Source organism: Ambystoma mexicanum, chromosome 10 (genome assembly GCF_040938575.1).
Source record: "Ambystoma mexicanum isolate Mex_15411 chromosome 10, UKY_AmexF1_1, whole genome shotgun sequence".
NCBI lineage: Eukaryota > Metazoa > Chordata > Amphibia > Caudata > Ambystomatidae > Ambystoma > Ambystoma mexicanum.
In genome coordinates, this window is record NC_090932.1 from 1,571,874,946 (window position 1) to 1,571,894,259 (window position 19,314).

At 49.0% G+C, this 19,314-nt stretch overlaps 1 protein-coding gene across 6 annotated transcripts in view; it reads right to left on the reverse strand.

Moving 5' to 3' along the window:
* CABIN1 (calcineurin binding protein 1) overlaps nt 1–19,314 on the reverse strand; it is a 1,968,820-nt gene that overhangs the window by 115,660 nt on the left and 1,833,846 nt on the right. For all 6 annotated transcript variants that reach the window (XM_069619890.1, XM_069619888.1, XM_069619891.1 and 3 more), the window contains one exon: nt 8,468–8,762. In XM_069619890.1, the coding sequence (XP_069475991.1) occupies nt 8,468–8,762 (295 nt within the window). The remainder of the gene's footprint in view (nt 1–8,467; nt 8,763–19,314) is intronic.

Below are 19,314 nucleotides of genomic sequence, written 5' to 3' on the forward strand. Positions count from 1 at the left end.
GCCAAGAAGTCCCACTACCAGCTGCACCTGCTCCCTTTCTCGCTTTCCTTCAGAGGCTAACTGTCTCCAAAGCCCTGGTTGTCACTAGAGTGGACTACTACAACAGCCTCTTTTTCAATCTGCCTTCCTCTACTCTCCGCCCTCTGCAATTAAACTAGAACAGGACCGCAAGACTTATCCTAGGCCTCAAACCCAGGCACCATATCTCTCCAGCCCTGAAATCTCTCTACTGGCTCCCGGGGTCTGCAAGGATTAAGTTCAAGACCCTTCGCATTGTCCACAAGGCTTCTGGTGCCAGGGCCTGCACTATATCCAACGCGCGCTTCCAAAATGCCTTCCTCTTGAGCCCTTCGCTCATACCTCCAACTCTCTAAGGGTTAGGTGCTTATCCAGGTAGATCTCTCTCCTCTGCTGGTGCCTCCCTCTAGAATGGCATCCCTGCCCCTCTCAAACTTGAGCAGGACCACCTGAAGTTCCGGAAGAAGCTCAAATCTTTCCTCTTCTCATCTGCTTTCTCTCTCTCCCTCCCCTGCTGACCTACCTGGCTGCTGTACAGACTGGTTGCTTGTCTACCCTCAGAGTATCACTGGGTACCAGGCCTACCAGGCACTTAAGGTCTGTAACTGTAACCCTACAGTCTCCTTGCACTACCCAGAGCCGCGCTGCCCTGGCTGCACTTACTCAGAACATTGTTACCCTGTTTTCCCCTCCCCTCTTCCTTGCACTTCCCCTCCTCCCTTTCCCCTTGCACTTCTCGGTCTCGCACTTTCAAGATCTGAATGACAATAGGTCTAGTATGATTGTTTGTCCTGTCCTCTCTCTGTCTTCCCTCCCTTGTCTTGTCACGCCTAGAAACACTAGTGTATGGGTGTGTTATAAATGACTTATATCATATCATTTAGAGGGTGAGGGCCAGAATAGGATTACATACACAGGACAGCTTGACACCGGACAGACCCATTAGGTCTAGGTAGGGAAATTCCTCCTAGATTAGGGATAGTAAGCTATTTTCCAAACCCCATTTGTTAAGATTTGTAGCAATAAACATGACTTCTCTGTGTCCGCGTCTCATTCCTGGCTCCTCAAACATACCTCAGCTATGCCCACAGGTTCATCCTGAAATGGCTACACCCACCCACAGTCTTAGCAATGCCTTCTTCCCAAATATCATGCTTCAGCATTGTCATCTACCCCAGTGCATCCCCAACCCTGCCAATAACCCTGTTCCGGCACCATCCTGGGAAAGCAATGCCAACCTGTCTCTAGCTCATGTAGAGTCATGGTAATGCCCTTTTCTGTAGCACTTCTATCCTCCATCATTAACACCCCTTTCTTATGTATGTAGGAGATTTACGAAGAGCAGGCCTAGCTGGGAAACAATTGAGCACTGTACACATAGGGAATGCATCAAGGGGTTTCCGGGTAGGGTGTGGGGGTAGTAGCAGTACCTAGGATGGATTGAGAGGGTCATATTCTGCTACAATCCTCCTATTCTGCTCTGGCAATGTCACCTAACCCAGTGCTCGTACTGAGTGCATCAAAGGCCTCTGTCCTGGTGCTCCTATTATGCCTTTACAATTCCCTCCCATTTAGACTCAAACATTATTTTCCCAGTACTCATATTCCAGTCTAGCAATCCCTCTACTACAGCACAAATATCCTGGCACAGTAATACACCTGTTTTAGTGGTCAATCCTGCTATAGCAATGCCCTATTTCATGCGGATCTGTGCCAAACAATTCTTTCTGACTTGGCTCTCATATTGACCAACATCAATGACCACAGCATCAGAGGTTGATTTGGTCTCCAGCAATTTCTTTTGGCCCAGGCCACCTATACTCCCCCAGCAATACCATGTAATCCTGGGTTCCAGTTCAGCGGCATGGATCCTATTCCGCTTCTTCAATGACCTGTGCCCAAGGACACATCATTTTGATTAGTTTGTATCAGGATTTAGCCTAACATGATCTAAATGTGATTAAAATTTGAACCAGAACACAACTTGCTTTCACTTGACAGTAATTGTATCAGTAATCTTCTGAGGTGATTTCAAAGTAGAACACGTCTGTGTTATTTAAAATTGTTTTCTTACAGATTGCAACATCTTAGCCTAAGAATCGCATAGGCACACATTCATGTAGCCCACACTGCATTATTTAGCTTCCCGGAATTGCAGAGTCACCTGCTTGCTAATACGCCAGGCGCTCGACTTCCTTCAGTATTCCTAGTGAACTACATTACCGAGCAGAATATGGGATTTAAAAGTATGCTGGGGTGTTTGTGCCTGTACGTTTGGGAGGTCAGTTATCGCTGGTTTGTGCAAGGTTTGCTCTTGTGAGCAGTGAACCTTTGTTCTTGCTCCCGCTTCTGAGGTGGCAGGATTCCTACAACTACTACCACTGACCGCCTGGTGAGGTAACATTCTCCTACCTGCTTGCTTTATATCCCCATATTTTGAGTAATTGTGCTTACACACGAATATGAACTCAACATTACAAAGTCACTATAAGACAAGACAATCAGGGATTCTAGCGAAATACCACTCCCTCGAACCTCTGTCTCAACTAAATAAAATGGGACCCACATGTACAAATTCCTATCAATACACTTGACTTAGCTTAACATCTATATCCAACTTTGAAAATGTCAAAGTTACACCACAGAAAAATGAGTATCAAACAAGGCAATTGTTTATACTGGATCGTTACCAGTCCCTTGAACCGCTCTCTCGAACTAACAAAGTGGATTACAGGGAGCAAACCCTAAAATCTCCAACAGATAACCACGACCAACGCATGACATTCTCATTTTCCATAGGGAACAGCAAAGAGGTTCTAGCTGTTAATGACCTCGACACACACCATCTTGATACTAAGAGACAATTGAAAGAAATTAGGCCAATCAAATAGAAGTGCCCCGGATTGTAAAACCTCTAGAAGACATAAGTCATGAGTCTGCATCGCAACATAGTCCTAACATTTCGCCTGAAAACATCACAGACAATTTAGGTACTACCAGACAGAACGCTCAATTTATGGAACTAACAGCTTCTATTGATCTTATGTATATTCATCTACCTAACCACAATAATCTGCATCCCATAGAAAATTGAGTATTTAATTGCTCAATACACGCTCATTGGTCCAGCACGGGCTTGAGGTTGCCAACCACCTCACCACGTCCAAACTAGATATATTAGCAATTACAGAGTCTTGGCTCCATGAGACTGCACAGATTTCAGTCTCACACTCCCTGCCGCATGGATTTAAAATATTGAGAGCAGATCGTATTGCACAGCTTAGGGGAGGAGGGGCACTCATTGTTAAAGAGCATTTAGTCTGCCACTACATTAATACCCCAACTATCGAGGGCTGTGAAAACGTGCTCATCAAGATGAAAATTAATCCCAATTCCTTGTTGACCATACTTATTCTTTACAAACCGCCAAAAAATATACCCCTGTTTGAAGAGCAACTACTTGCCCTGCTTAATAGTATTAAACCAAAATCCCCTGTGATTGTGGTAGGGGGCTTTAACCTATGTGCAGAAGAGATGTCAGACATACAAGCAACATCACTGCTATCAGCTCTTGAAGCCATTGGCTTCATCATATTAGTTAAAGACCAAACTCATTAAGAAGGCCATACCATAGATTGGGTATTGATACACAATTTGTATAGCATATCCACTACTACGCTGGCTTGCCCCTAGTCAGACCACTTCATGGTCAACACGACAATATTACTACCTACTGCTCTAACTACACTAGACAACAACCCAAGAATAGAGAAAAAATGCAGGGTTTAAAAACTTCTCAGCATTCTTGACCACTAAATTAGACCCACTAGAATCATTTGACAAGACTACAAACATAGTTTTACATCTCTCCAGTTATATTGCCTCCACTATTGACATGCTGGCTCCAGAAAAAACTAAGAAAATCAAGTCTGAGAACATAAGAAACTCATGGTTCAATGACAGCATTATACAAGCAAGAAAAGTGAAAAGAGCTCTAGAACTGGAGTGGCGCAAGAAGCCTGGTCGACTCACACTGATCAAGTACAAAGAATCAGTGCAAACATTTACCTGCACCATCATAGAAAGCAAAATTAAAAATTACAACTTAAGAATTAACGCAAAACCTAGCTCAAGTGAGCTTTTCAAAATTCTTAAAGAATTTGAGAGCAAAACTTCCCCATTTCCTCCAGTTACCACAGATGTGGCCTGGTGCCAGGAAGCACAAAACGAATTTGTCGAAAAAACCACAGGTCATCAGCATGTCATGCCTGCGCCATGGGCGCATCCATTTATGCTCAATTTGGACTATATGTTTATCATTTAGTTACAACAGACTCTCGGATCCATCTATATTTACTTTGGGAACTTTATTTCCCATTTGCGAGACTTTGGTGCTTTATTATTATTTCCAACAAACTACACATACCATAATGCACCTGGTTACAAGCATCGATTCCTGGCTGTTCCTATTGGTTATCAAAGGAACTACACCCCTCAGAAGCCCTAGGGACTTGCCCTGCTTCCACCAGCCCAGGAACAGAAAGGGAGGTGGCCGATTGCCTACAGGTGTGCTTCGCCAGGTGCAACCAATTAGCCTGCCCCTGTGCTGGGCTAGGCAGTATAAAGGCTGCTGCCTGCAGTGGCTCAGCCTCTGGCATCTGAGAGTCCTTCCTCCACCTTTTGCATCTTCCTACGGATCTTGTATGCTGTTTACCTTCACTCCTGCTTGGACCCTGCCTTGTTGCTGGCTCCACCCTGCTGCCTCCAGCCATAGCCTTCCAGGCTCCCTGCCTCACAGCCCTGCTCCTCTGGGCTCTCCACACTGCAGCTGATCACGCTCTGCTGCCTTCCAGCCTCCGCCCTTGCCCTGCCGGGCTCTCCACATTGCAGCCGATCACGCTCTGCTGCCTTCCAGCCTCCGCCCTTGCCCTGCCGGGCTCTCCACATTGCAGCCGATCACGCTCTGCTGCCTTCCAGCCTCCGCCCTTGCCCTGCCGGGCTCTCCAATTTGCAGCCGATCACACTCTGCTGCCTTCCAACCTCCGCCCTTGCCCTGCGGACCCTCTACATTGCAGCTGATCACGCTCTGCTGCTTTCCTTCCTCAGCCCTTGTCCTCTGGTGTCCCTGCCCTGCAGCCTGCCTCACTCCGGCTGCCTTCAGCCCTTGTCTTCTGGGCTCCCCTGCTCTGCAGCCTGCCTCACTCCGGCTGCCTTAGCCCTTGTCCTCTGGGGCTCCCGGCTCTGCAGCCTACCTCTCTCTGGCTACCTACAGCCCTTGTCCTCTGGGCCTTCCTACTTTGCAGCTTATCATGCTCCGCTGCCTACTATCTACCTTTTCTGCTGGGTTCTCGGCCTAGCAGCTCTCTACAGTCCTCTGCTACCTTCTACGTTCAGCGGCCCTGTCCCTCAGGGTTCACTCCTTACTGCCCGGCCCTTACGGGATCCTTGCCGTGCAGTCTGCTTTACTCTGCTGCCCTAAGTCCTTTTTCCTCTGGGCGTTCTACCTTACAGTCCTACTCCTGTGGGCTTACTCATTGCTTTCCTGCTCCTCTGAGCTCTCAACCTTGTTCCTTACTGTCCTCTGCTATCCTATCCTGTTACACGACTTTCCTTTCATTTCCTTCTGCTAGTTTGCTATCACCTCCTTTACTGGATTTGTCTGTAGTATCTTCTCTTGTACTGTTTGTAGACCCTTTTGTACAGAGCTTGTCTGTTGGTTCCCATCAGTCAACCTCTGCCCCTTCCCTTGTCCTGTTTCTACATTACAGACACTCAGAGCTGCTGTTCCAAGTCATGAGCAATCAGCGTGGGCCTCTGTTATAGCAAACTGTGCAGAAGGCTAGAGTATTTCCAAGGTTCGTGGAATACTCTTTTCCTGTATCTGCATACACCCCAAGAGGGTATTCATTCTGTATCTTTTCCCTTGCTACTCTTGCTTACTCTTCGTTCTCTTTCCTTTCCGCTGTGTGTGTTCTTATCTGTCCACTTTATTTGGCACAACCACCCAAACCCTTTCTGTGTGTCCTGTGCCACTCTTAATAGAGTGCCACTCCTCACACAGCAGGCCATTGCCAATCGACAATCCTGCCTAAAAAGTACCATGCAGAAACCAAGGCATTACACAGTCAGACTATGGCTAATACTAATTTAACATTACTCATTCAACTGGCAAACATGTTCAGAAGCTGAAATCCACACCATAGTTCCAGAACGTAGACCCACCTTATGCTTAGGGGCTATCTGCCCTGCCAACATCTTCAAGAATTCCTTAGATGTTCTCGTGCCATGGATCACTAAAATGGTCGACATATCCTTCAGGGATGATAGGTATTACCCCAAAAAATAATTAAAAAAAGCTGAGTGCACGTTTTGCGCACATTCACCGTGGCTAATAAAAATTATCTCATAATATCAAAAAAGGGGAGCAGGGGTTGCGGGGGTGTCCCTCGCTTCCCTAGTTTGGTATTATGGGCTGCCAGGAGGTCCCTTGCATACATTAAATGTATAGCAGGGGACAAACAACCAAAATCCCAAAAGCTTGAGTTACAAAATGAAAACAAGTGGGCTTCACAATTTCATAATTCAAGCTTTTGCGGTTCGGTATTAAAACGTAGATCCGGATGGTACAGTCCCATCCTCCCTGAAGGAAGCCTGGATTACTCGACTATTTAAAGAGAATTCTTTGGACCCTGCCCTGGCTAAACATTATCGAGCCATATCCAACATCCCATAACTTCTTAAAATCATAGACAGAGTGGTGTATCTGCAGATGCAGAAATTCATAGAGAATAAAATTTGGAGCCCGACATGGGACCGCATTATTGGACCTTAAATCTAACATTTTTGGTATTGTGGAAAAAGATCATCGAGCACTCCTGTTGTTATTGGACCTCTCAGCAGCCTTCAATCTCAATGATCATAATCTCCTACAAGAGAGATTGGAAGGCATTGCCAACGGCTCTGAAAGGGTCACTCAATGGATTGTATCATTTCTTGGTCCAAGGACATCAAGAGTAGCCATTGAGAATGCTCATGCCTCACCCATTACCACCACATGCGGAGTGCCAAAGGGATCATGCCTATCTCCCATCTTGTTCAACATCTACATCATACCCTTAAATTGACCTCCTGGATAGCTTTGGTGTTCAATTTGCAAATTACGCTGACAACACGCAGGTACTCCTGGAGCGGTCAGGTATTCATTCAGAAGATGCCAAAAGGCCTGAACAAGGTGTACACAGCAATTCAATCTTGGATGGTATTAAACTCCCTGGCCCTTCAGGTCCTCGTCTAAAGAAATTAGACACATTGTACAAACACTTTACTATCTTGGACAATCAGATCCAACTCACTGAATTTGTGAAACACTGGGGGTATTTCTGGAATCAGAACTATCAATGAAACAGCAGGTCTCTCACATACATTCTTCATGTGGATATGTGAATAAACTTTTACACCAGATCAGACCCTACTTGTCAATTAAAAACAGATCTCTACTTGCTACTGTCCTGGTGAATTATCAGCTCGAAAATTGCAACAGCCTGCTTACCAGTACCTCACATGCTAATCTACATCGTCTACAGACCACACAAAACTGAGTAATCTATGGACTATCGAAACGAGACAATGGGTACACCGTCCGGAAGGACCTTACATTGGTTGCCTCTCAAACAGAGGATTACTCATAAGATACTGTCTCATACAAACAAATGTTGAAACATTGTTGCCCCTCAATTTCCAAATAATAAATCAATGGTTAAGCAACCCCTGCGTACATTATGCTCTAATGATAATTATACTCTGGTGCAACCAGGTTTAAAACTGGCAAGATTTGGCAGAGCAAGTTTTCAAATAAACACACCACGGGTATGGAACGCCCTTCCTCTTCCCATAAGGACATCTCCATCTTTGGCAGACTTTAGGGGAGCTATCAAAACCCGTCTCTTTAATTCAGCAGACTAACACAATTCTTCTGCACCCCGACTGCTGAACCCTGATCTTGCCTGTTTTTTGTGCGCCCTAAGGCCCAGGGGCATGTGGTGCGATATACAAATTAAATAATAATGAATAATAGTAATACAGCTTTATCAACACCCTATGCTGCCCCCAGAGCATCAATCCTGAACCAGGAATGCCCATTGCCCAGGGTTGCTAACAAGTACCAGGGTCCCTAGTCTTCCCCAACAATGCCCTCTACAATAATAGCCCCATCGTGCCACATCAATACCCTTTGTCTTCAGTAATCTAAGCCATTTTAGCGACACCCTGTACCATACTTTTCACAGACTACCTCTGGACCATTCACGGTCCTGGAATTATCATATTGTGCTCCAGCAATATATTTTGCCACAGCAATAACCTAGGCCTGAAGACTCCTATCCTGTCACAAGCACTGAATTGCACTGGAGCACATGCAGGACACGTACACACTGCACAGCCCGTCACTTACCGTGTGAGAAGTAAGACATGCTGGACACTGTTTTGGTAGTCAGACCCCTTTGCTGTTCAGACTCCTTGGAGGGTTCAGAAACTGTTGGCACGGATGACGAGGCAGAAGAGGATGAGGATGAGGAGGAAGAAGTTGGCTTGGTTTTGGACTGGAGGTCGGTGAGTCGTAGGAGGTTGTCTGTTGTCACCAGGTCAGTGTTGAGGGGTGTCAGAAGCACAGACACAGGTGTTAGTGGGAAGAAGATATCTCTGCTCTCCTTGGTGTGCTTTGGGGTTGTCGGGGTGTCTCCTGTCGACTGAAAACATAAGCAAAGAAAGTGAGGATAGGTCTGTACGGAACACAGCAGCAGGGCGCCACCCCCCTTATAACAAACAGTGGCCAGGTTTCTGCAGGCTTATTAGAAAAAATAATATTTCATCAACATAAAGCAATGAACATGTGAGTTGCACTTATAGGACATGGGTATGGACAGTGGCAGATATGGATGCTGCCCGATGAAGCCTTTTTATAGACTTATTATCACAAAATCAGTGGACAGATTTATAAAGTAAAATGATTGTGGTTTGCTAAAAAACCTTACAAGATTTAAAATCTGGTTGCTCTGAATTCCACCACATGTATTCAACAGCATCGTTATTGGCCACTGTTTCGCTTTGATGTTGCAAACTTGAGGTGGGCACTAGGCCTGCTAAATCAACTCAGACTGAGATGGATCTGGCAGCTCTTCCCACCTAGGCAGAAACGCTCAAGGAAAAATGTAAGATCTTGGCGGAAGCTTTAAAAAGTCAACTGTTCGGCTACGTTCACTCCGTTACTGTTTTTTTAACACCCACCAAGGGGGGGATGCAGCGCAACCAACACCAAAAGGCAACATGGCATTAATGCGGAAACCCATGGTCAGGAACCATGACGAACAAGCTAAAACAAAGTTTTAAGAGTCTTCCTGAATTGCAGATGCGCAGATACCATATGCAGAGAGACGGGGAGAGCATTCCACAGAGCAGCCGCTCTGACAGAAAAGGAGCGGCCACCAGTTCTGGCAAGATGAAACCTGGGTACAACCAGGAGAAAGTGGCTCGCAGATCGAAGTGCGCGGCGAGAGACTTGCCAAGATATGTTTGCTGCAGGTACTCAGGACCAACACCATACAATGCCCTATGCACCAGGCACAAGGACATAAAGTGAACACATCTGGCCACCGGCAGCCAATGAAGAGATCTCAAAAAAGGGGAGATATATTCCTGAAAAAGTGTGATGGTGGTGAGGCGAGCGGCCAAACTCTAGAGAACCTGCAGACCGCGTACCAGGTAATAAGGCTGAGCCAGGTAAAGAGAGTTGCAATTATCGATCTTGCTCAGAACTAGAGCCGAGAACACTGGAGCACGCAGATGGATAGGGATGAATTGAAAAACCTTCCTGAGGATTTTCAGTTGAAAGTGGCCCGCTTGGCAAACCGCACCAACCTGAGGTGCCATAGAAAGCGAGGCGGAAAGCTTAACACCCAGGTTCTTCCCCACAGAAGCAGCGGCAGGAAAAGAACCAAAAGAGGGAGGCCAGAACAGAAGGCAAAAGTCCAAAGAGAAGGAGGACCAACAACCAAGACCTCAGTTTTGTCACCATTTAATTTAAGCCAATTTCTGGCCATCCAGGAACCCACGGCCGTTAAGCAATCTCGTAGTTGAGAGGCATAGGCCGGATGGAGAAGATCCAGCCTAACCAAGATCTGCGCGTCATCAGCATATGAGTAGAATCTAAAGCCGTGGGCGCAGATGACAGCAGTTAGAGGCTGAATATAGAGATTGAAAAGGGCGGGGGACAGGGCAGAGCCCGGCAGAAGACCACACAACAAAGCCGAGATAGCAGAGAGGAAAGGCTGAAGCAAAAGACGCTGTGACCGATCAGACAAAAATGAGTGAAACTAGGCAAGGACTGGGCCTGCCATGCCTGCAGCAGCTGGACTGATCAGGATGGAGGGATCGATAGACTAGAGGAGGGATCTGATGCTGATTACAGATCCACCCTGATCAGTAATCAGCGTCAGATCGTCAAGCACTAAGACCCGAACCGGCTCGGTGCCCTGGCCACGTCTAAAGCCTGACTCAAAGTCGTCAAGCAGAGAGACAGACTCACAGAACTTGACCTGAAGAGGGGACACCAAGGATTCAAGTATCTTCATCCCGAAAGGGAGGAGGGAAATGGGACGAAAATTAGCCAGGACTAGAGGGTGAAGAGCCAACTTCTTCAGGAGAGGGATCACAGTCGCGCATTTAAGAATAGATGGGATGGTCCCCGATACGCAGGAGAGATTCACTGCAGATGTCAAATGAGGCAAAATCTGGGGAAGAATATCCTTCACCACAGACAAAGGAAGAGCATCTGCAGGGGAGGTGGATTTCAAGCTAGTGACTGCAGTACTGACATCGATGTCTGTAAAAAGCGGAAAGTAGTCCCACAAGGCAGCAGAAGGTGGTGAGGTCCCGGAAGCGGCTACCACCAAGAAGATAGGATGAAAGGTTGCAGTCAGTCAAAAGAAGATCCCTAAATGTACCCGGAGTGCAGACCTCTTTAAAAAGCTCTTTAGGCTGAGTAGAACAAGTTACTTACCTTATCTGGTAACGTTATTTCGATGGGATGTTCCACCGACGTATTCCACATCTATGACAGGTAATGACCACAGCTGTGCTGCTTCGGAATTTTTTTCGGCGTATGCGTCGTGCGTCGATGACGTTGATATGTTGTCCCTCGAGGGCCTCCGTCGAGGGTCGACGTCACCGGATGTTATATATAGGACGCACGGCACCCGTAGCCTCAGTCGTAGTTTTTTCCCCAGAACGTGTGGCACCAATCTCCTGCTAGTTTAACTGCAGAAAGCCTTGCGGAAACGTAAGCTGCAATCGCATAAGAAATTCTGTAGAGGGGCAGGCTGGGAGGGTTCGATGTGGAATACGTGGGAGGAACATCCCATCGAAAGAATGTTACCAGATTAACCAGGTTACTCACCATAGTGACCACCTTACTCCTAGTCCATAGTCCCCTTTCCTCCATACTTATGGGACATTCCTCTGTCCTGTGGGACAGGACCGGAGCATTTTGTAAAGTATCAAAAAAATCTTTGGCAAATTGTTTTGTCCTTCCTCTCTTTCTACGCGGGGTACTGCACACGGCCGTAACCCCGCCCATCTCAGTTACGGCCCGCGCATCGCCCATCAGTCCTTTTCTATCGCCAGGTCAGAGACCTTTAAGCAATAACAGAGGAACCTTATTAGAGGGGACGGCGGGCGGGCGTATGAAGGAAAGGGGACTATGGACTAGGAGTAAGGTGGTCACTACAGTGAGTAAGCTGGTTATACTCATACGTCCCGTCCCCTTTCCTCCATACTTATGGGAGATTCCCAAGCACTCCTTACAGGAACTACGGGTGGATGGAAAACCACATACTGAAAAAGGTTCTTCAACACAGCCTGGCCAAACGGAGCATCAGATCTGGAGCTTAGGTCGAGAAAAGCAGATGGGGAGGCCCATGTAGCCGCTTTTGCAAAGGTCTCCCAGGGGACATATTTCTGAAAGGCAACAACAGCTGCCTTGCCCCGCACCAGGTGTGCATGAATACCTTTGGGAGGCTGCAACCCTTCGACAGTGTAAGTCTCTGTAATGCAAGCCGCGATCCATCTGGAGATAGTCGCCTTAGAGGCTGGTCTACCTTGTGGATTACCAAAGGTCAGCAATAGTTGAGAAGAGCTCCTAAATTCCAATGTTCTGTCTAAATAGAATTTAAAGAGCCCTTCTAACATCCAAACAATGCAGAACCCTTTCCGTGTCTGAAGCAACGTTCGGAAAGAAGACCGGCAGGGAGATTGACTGATTCAGATGGAAATCAGACACCACCTCCGGCAGGAAGGAAGGATTCGTCCGTACGACCACCTTATCCTTGTGGAAAACTAAAAAGGTTACACTGACAAAGCCTGGAGCTCACTCACGAGCCTCGCTGAAGTAACAGCAACCAAAAAAGACACCTTCCACAAAAGGTGCTTAAGGTCCACCGTGGCCATTGGTTCGAAGGGTTTATGGCACAACACCGTAAGGACCACGTTCAGATCCCACGTTGGGTGCGGTTTGCGAACCGGGGGATGAAGGCGCGTCAAACCTGCGAAATGTCTCCTAATCACTGGATTAGAAAGGTAATAAAAGCATTGGTCCGTGGAGAGATAGGCGGATACCGCCGAAAGATATGTTCTGCATGACAAAACGTGAATGCCTGACTCTTGTCTAAGCACCAATGACAGAACCTAAGCCATTTGCTCCTATACTGAGACCTGGTCAAGGGTTTCCTGGCTGCCTGAATAATGTGCATGTTATCAGCAGACAGGTTAAGATGTTCTAAGGACCCGAACTCAGGCACCATGCCGCCAAGCTAAACGATTGTGGGGAGGGGTGCCACAGCTGCTGATCGCCCTGGTGAAGCAGATCGTGAGTCACTGTAGCCTGATCGGTGCACACACCAACAGGTGTTGAAGTTCTGAGAAACAGAACCTGGCCGGTCACCACGGGGCTATGAGCAGAAGCGAACAGTTCACCGTGTTCTTAAGCTTGCAAATCGTCCGATGAATTAGAGGCAGAGGCGGGAAAGCATAGGCCATCATGTTGTGCCAAGGAATCTCGAGAGCATCGCCCAGAGTGGAGGCTCCCAGGCCGTTCCTGGAGGCATACAGAGGAAGTATCTTGTTTGCCAACGTCGCAAAGAGGTCCACCTCCGGCATGCCCCGACGCAGGATAATCCATGAGAGGATCTACGCCTTCAGCTCCCATTCGTAGCTGACCATTGTCCGCCGACTGAGGGCGTCTGCCGTAACGTTCAGCTGGCCCGGGATGTGTACTGTTACCAGCCAAACACCATGACGAACCGGAAACTCCCAAATCTGGATGGACAGGTCCATGAACACGGGGGAGACTCGGTGCCCCCTTGCTTGTTGATGTAATACATTGACACCACATTGTCCGGTCCACTTTGTTGGCAATGACTGGTCTGAACGCTTTGAGCGCTAGGAAAATCGCCAGGAGCTCCAGATGATTTATATGAAGGAACTTGTCCTGAGGCGACCAAAGGTCAGAGACCTGAAGAAGATCCAACGTTGCACCCCACCCCAGTTGGGAGGAGTCCGTCGTGACCGTCACAATTGGGGTTGGGTCCTGAAAGCCCGTACCCACCGACAGATTGCTGAGAGACGACCACCACTCCAGGTCTGCTCTCATGGAAGCCGGAATCAATATCAACTTGGGAGTCCGGATCCACTGCCTGACGCCAAGAACTCTGAAGAGCCATCTGAGTCCGCCTCATCTTGAGACGAGCGAGAGGTAAGGCCCAGACACAGGAAGCCATGAGTCCCAGAAGCCTCTGGAACCACCAGGCCAACATGCTCTCCGACTGCGCAAAAAATGTGACACGTGGCCAACAGATCCGCCATTGTGTCCCCGGTCAGGTAAACTCTGCAGTCGATCGTGTTCCAGCAAAAACCCAGGAAAATCAAGTCCTGAGAGACGGTCATGGAAGATTTCCGCCAGTTCACCGACAGCCCGAGATTGAACAGGAGCTGGAGGAGAGACTGTAGATTGCATGCGGCCTTCACCGGGCAAGGGCAACGTAAGAGCCAATCGTCCAAATACGGATACACATGGATACCCAGCAGACGAAGATAAGCTGCTGTTACCGACATCATCTTCGTGAAGACACGCGGCGCTGAGCTGAGGCCAAAAGGAAGCACTCTAAACTGGAAATGCTCCTCTCCCACAGAGAAACGGAGGTATCTCCTGTGTGGATTCCAGATCAGTATATACATGTACGCATCCTGAAGGTCCACCAAGCTGAGCCAATCGCCCATCTGTAAAGAGGACCGTATCTGGCCGGGCATGATCATCTTGAATTTCTCTTGAGGTAGGAAAAGATTGAACTGGGAAAGGTGTAGGATGGTGCGAAGTGTTAACGTGATGAGCTGTGGCCTCCAGCAGATCCTGGGCCAAGACACTGGCATCCGACAATCCTGCCTTAAAGTCCTCCAGCTTCTCGACCGGAATGAACTCCTCGAACTCCGACAGACCTTTCCACATCTTCATATTCGTCCCCGCTAACACCAGTTCTGCATTGGCCTGCTGTAGCTGCAGGGCCGAGTTAGCGAAAATCTTCCTCCCAAGTGAGTCGAGGAGTTTGTCCTCTTTCCCCAGAACCTGAGTAGCAGTCGTAGAACAGGATGCTGCAGGCCTGGATTGTAAAGTGGCCGCAGCCACCACCGTGGAGGAGGGGGGCGGACAAGATGCTAGGGCCACCTCTTCCGAATAATGCAGTCTGTAGCACGCGTCAATTTTCTTATTGACGAAAAGTCCAGAGTGTGGTTTCTCCCAGACTCTACGGACCTCAGCCAAAACGTCCTTCTGCAAGAACAGGCCGGTACGCTCCGAAGGAGACAAGGTGAACGCCCCCAAAAGCACACCATTCTGCGGAGCGGGTGCCTCTGGCACTGGGACATCCAATAGACACATCATGCCCAGCATCCGGTCATGAAAGTCTCTAATAGAGCGGGGCTGGTCTTTGCTGTCCTGATCGCCCTGCGCATCAACCGACAGGTCAGGATCCTGTTGAACCACGTCGGGCACCGCCTTGTCCACCGGGGAATATGGAGGCAAGGGCGGAAGGGTAGTGTCACGCTCACCTGATCTCCACGGGGGCGTAGCACGTGGCTGCACGAATGATGTCTGCGCTGGTGTGGGGATGCGTGATTGATGATGTTGCTGCGGCTTTTCCCCGGTTACCACCCTCCCGAGGAGTTGTCTGCAAGGTTAAAATAAGGTATTAGCGGCTGGGAGAGAGTTGAGTTGGACCCCCTCTCTGCTACCATCTGATCCCCTTCTCCGCTTGCTCTCACCTTGTAGTTTTGTAAGGCAGGCCCTCCGTCATGCAATCTGGCAGGGGCGCGAAAATGTCTTCCAGGATCGAGTTACTTCCGAAGAGCGAATGCTGAGTTGTGGAGAGCTTGGACGAACAGGTAAGTCTCTATGACAATGACTGCTTGGTATAAAGTCTTTGAGTCGTTATTTTGCCCCAACTCCTTTAATCAGTGTCTTTCTCTCTTTTCAGACGTGGCTTCGAATGGATTATGCATGGGGAGTCAGAAGGACTTGGCACGCTGAGCAGATGTATTACAGGTAAGTGGAGCGCAAGAATGAAGCGCTGTTATCTGAAGTGTAGTCTTTTCCTTCTGTGCGCGACTAACCTGTCACTATTGTTCTTTTGCAGAGGCGGTGCGGCATGGAATGAAGAATGGAGGAACACTCCGAAGATGCTCGGGAAGGATACTGTGCCCGAGAGGGCTCTTCAGCCTGAACGAAGTGAGTTGGCTGATGCGAGAGCCCGGGAGCGGCCGAAGGAGCCGAAGATGCTGCCGGTTGAAGGATGCTGCAGGTAAGGTTTCGCCGCTGCGCTGACTCGTATTTTCTCTGTCTTTTTCCCTTCCAGATGCCGATGGTTAGAGTCCATGTCGGGCATGGCTGTAGAAGTTCAGGAACAGAACAGACACTGTGAGCGTTACGCTGCAGGAGTGCAGAATAACGCGAAGCGTGTTCTGTATGCAGGGCGTGGCTTAAATAGCCTCGCAAGTAGTCCCAGGTAAAGTAGTCCCTTCACCACTCCCTCTTCTGGACCAAAATAGTCCCTCAGCCACACCCTGAGGAAACAGAAAGGTCCAGTCCTGCCTAGACTGGGCAAGTAGTTCTACATTAATCATCCCATATCCTGAGCCTGGCGCCAACAGCGCCAGGACTGAGTCCAAGAGGCGCTGGGGGCTTGAAAGGCCCTCATGGGAGTCGATGACTGGGGGGGGGGCCCACCAGATCTAAGGGGCTATCAGTGTGAACCCTGACAGGTAGGGGGAGGCCCCGCAGGCAAAGGCGGTGCTGGCGGAACCACCGGAGGCGCGGGTGGAACCGGTGGCGCAGGCGGGCATATCTCCCTAAAAAGACCCTTGAAATACTCTCTCATGGGGTCGGTACGCATGAGAACCTGAAATTTGCCGAAAAAAGCATCCTCCGGAGAAAGCTTTGGAGCTGCCGGAGAAGGCCTCTCATGAGGGGGATAATTCCAGGGACGCAGAGGGGAGGGTTGCCAAGCAGGCCCATCCCTAGAGGTGTCCACATAAATCAAGGGTGCCGAACCCACAGGCAGCGAGATGTTGTGCGGAAGGGGCATCCGAGCGTTCGCCGTAAACCGGACGAAATGGATACGCACAAGGAACCTTATGTTCACCAACAGAACCAATCCCTACACCGGAGGCCGATGGCGTAGTTGTAGGGGAAGCTCCCAAAATGGCCGCCATGGTCTTGGTGGGAACGGCAGCCATTTTGTCGTCACCTGAGGGGAACTGCGGCACATGTGTAAGTGAGGCAGGGGTCCACATCCGTGGATCAGGATCTTCATTTTACCCTTTATACATGGAACCTCGGCCGAGCCGGTATTATGCGGCCTGGGATGTTTCTGCGACATACCAATAGCCAAACTAGGCTTCACAGGAAGGACCTCGGCACTGCCGGTTCAAAAACTCACTCCTTGCCCCCTCAACGGTTCTGGCGTCGTCACAAGAGTGGGAACGGTGAGAAACACCTTTCACTGATAAGGCCCTCTCAGAACTGTTGGTTGCCTTAGCCTCTGTACGAGGGACCTCGGACCCGGGTCCGGTAGAAGCCTCTTCAAGGCGGGCCTCGAACATATGTTCGGTATCACCAAGCCCAGTCGAGGCCTCGGGGCGCACTCTGGTACTTTTGAGGGAAGCCAATAAGGAGGCCTCGGAGCAAGCTTTGGTACCCCACGATTCAATAGAACTAGGTCTACAAGCAGCCCCCACAGGAGGGGCCTAGGTTGCACTCCGGTGTCCACAGGCCCCTTGCGGAGACCCTCAGAGAAAACTCTGGTACACTTTTTAGGCCCAGAAGGCACCTCAGGGCAAGCCCCGGTGACAGAGCGGTCGACGCTCCTCCCGGACCGGGAAGACCCCCGGAAAGGAGTCCCCCGGCCAGAGTGCCCTAATAAGTAAAGAACTCACCGGGCATTTCTTCTTTTCTTCGATGAACGTAAGAAAATGCAATGGGGGAGCGCGTTGGAAGACCTCCTCCCACCGCTCCAATCGACGTTGAAGCGCCCGGACCGAAAGGGAATCGCAATAGAAACAGGAGTCCCGATGGTGATCGGGACCCAAACACTCTAAACAAAGAGGATGGGGATCCGCCCTTGCGAAGCGCCGCTGACACGAAGAACAATTCGGGAAGTCTAGCTTAAATGGCACAGACAAATAACTACGCGATCGCTAGCGAGAGCCAGGGAGGAGGAAAAAAGGAAGAAATTCTTCCACAGATGCAAATGCGTCCAGTCCCGAACGAGCGGAGAAAAGGACTGATGGGCGATGCAGAGCTGAGATGGGCGGGGTTACGGCCGTGTGCAGAACCCCGCGTAGAAAAAGAGGAAGGACAAAAGATTTTGCAAAGATTTTTTTATGCTTTACAAAGTGCTCCGGTCCCGTCCCATACGACGGGGGAATGTCCCAGAAGTATGGAGAAAAGGGGACGGGACGTAGGAGTAAAGGTAAGTAACTTCAAGGGGATTGTGTCCTCCGACATATTCCACATCTATGACAGACTCCCAAAGCAGTACCAACGTATGGAGGTGGGAAAAAGAATTTACAAATTTAGATTATTAGAATGCCCAATCAAATCGCTGAATAGAGGACTGCCTTACCAAAGGCCAAATACTGCCCATGGATGGAGTCCAAGGAATAGTGTCTCATAAAAGCATGGACAGAGGCCCATGTGGCTGCTTCGCAAATATTGCGAATCGGAACGCCCCTCTGTAGAGCAGTGGAGGCCGCCATACCCCTAGTAGACTGAGTCCGTAAGCCTACTGGAGGGTCCCTTCCCACCAAACGGTAACACTCAGAGATCGTCAAAATTATCATCTGGACAAGGTCTGCTTGGAAAACAGCCGACCTAAACGCCTTCCAGCATAACCAACAAAGAGCTGATAGTCCACTCTGACCTGGGACATCCGTGAGAGGTAGAAACTCAAAACTCTGCTAGGATCCAACCTGTGGACCCTCTCCTCTTCCTTACCAGGATGTGGAAGAGGATAAAACGCCGGAAGAATTACCTTCTGCCTCAAATGGAATTCTGACACAACCTTCGGGAGAAAACAAGGCCGCACCCCAAGGACAACCCTGTCCTTATGGAACACAGTGAAGGGTGGCTTGGCGGAAAGTGCCTGCAACTCACTCACTCTGCGTGCGGAAGTAACGGCAACTAAAAATACAGTTTTAAAGGATAACGGTTGCAACCAACAAGAATGTAAGGGCTCGAACGGAGTTCCCATCAGGAACTTTAAAACCAAATTCAAATCCCATCCCGGCACCTGGAAAGGCGACGGTGGAAACACATTAGTTGGCCCTTTTAGAAACTGTGAAATCAAAGGAATCTTAAAATAAGAACATTCCTCAGACGAGCGCTTAAATATAGACAGCGCCGCCAGGTAACCCTTAATGGTACCCACTTGCAGGCCCTTGTGGGCTAAAGAAAGCAAAAAAGACCAAAACCAAAGGAATGGAACATTGGAAAGGATCCACATTCTGTACCCTGCACCAGTTGCAGAACTTTCTCCAACGGCAACGGTACAGGGATTTCGTTGCGGGCCGCCTGGCCGAAAGCAACACTTCCATCACGTCTTCGGGGAGGTCCCAATCCTTATACCTCAACCTTTCAGATACCAAGAATGAAGGCTGAGAGACTTGACCTCTGGATGGAGAACCCGACCCCCCTCCCGT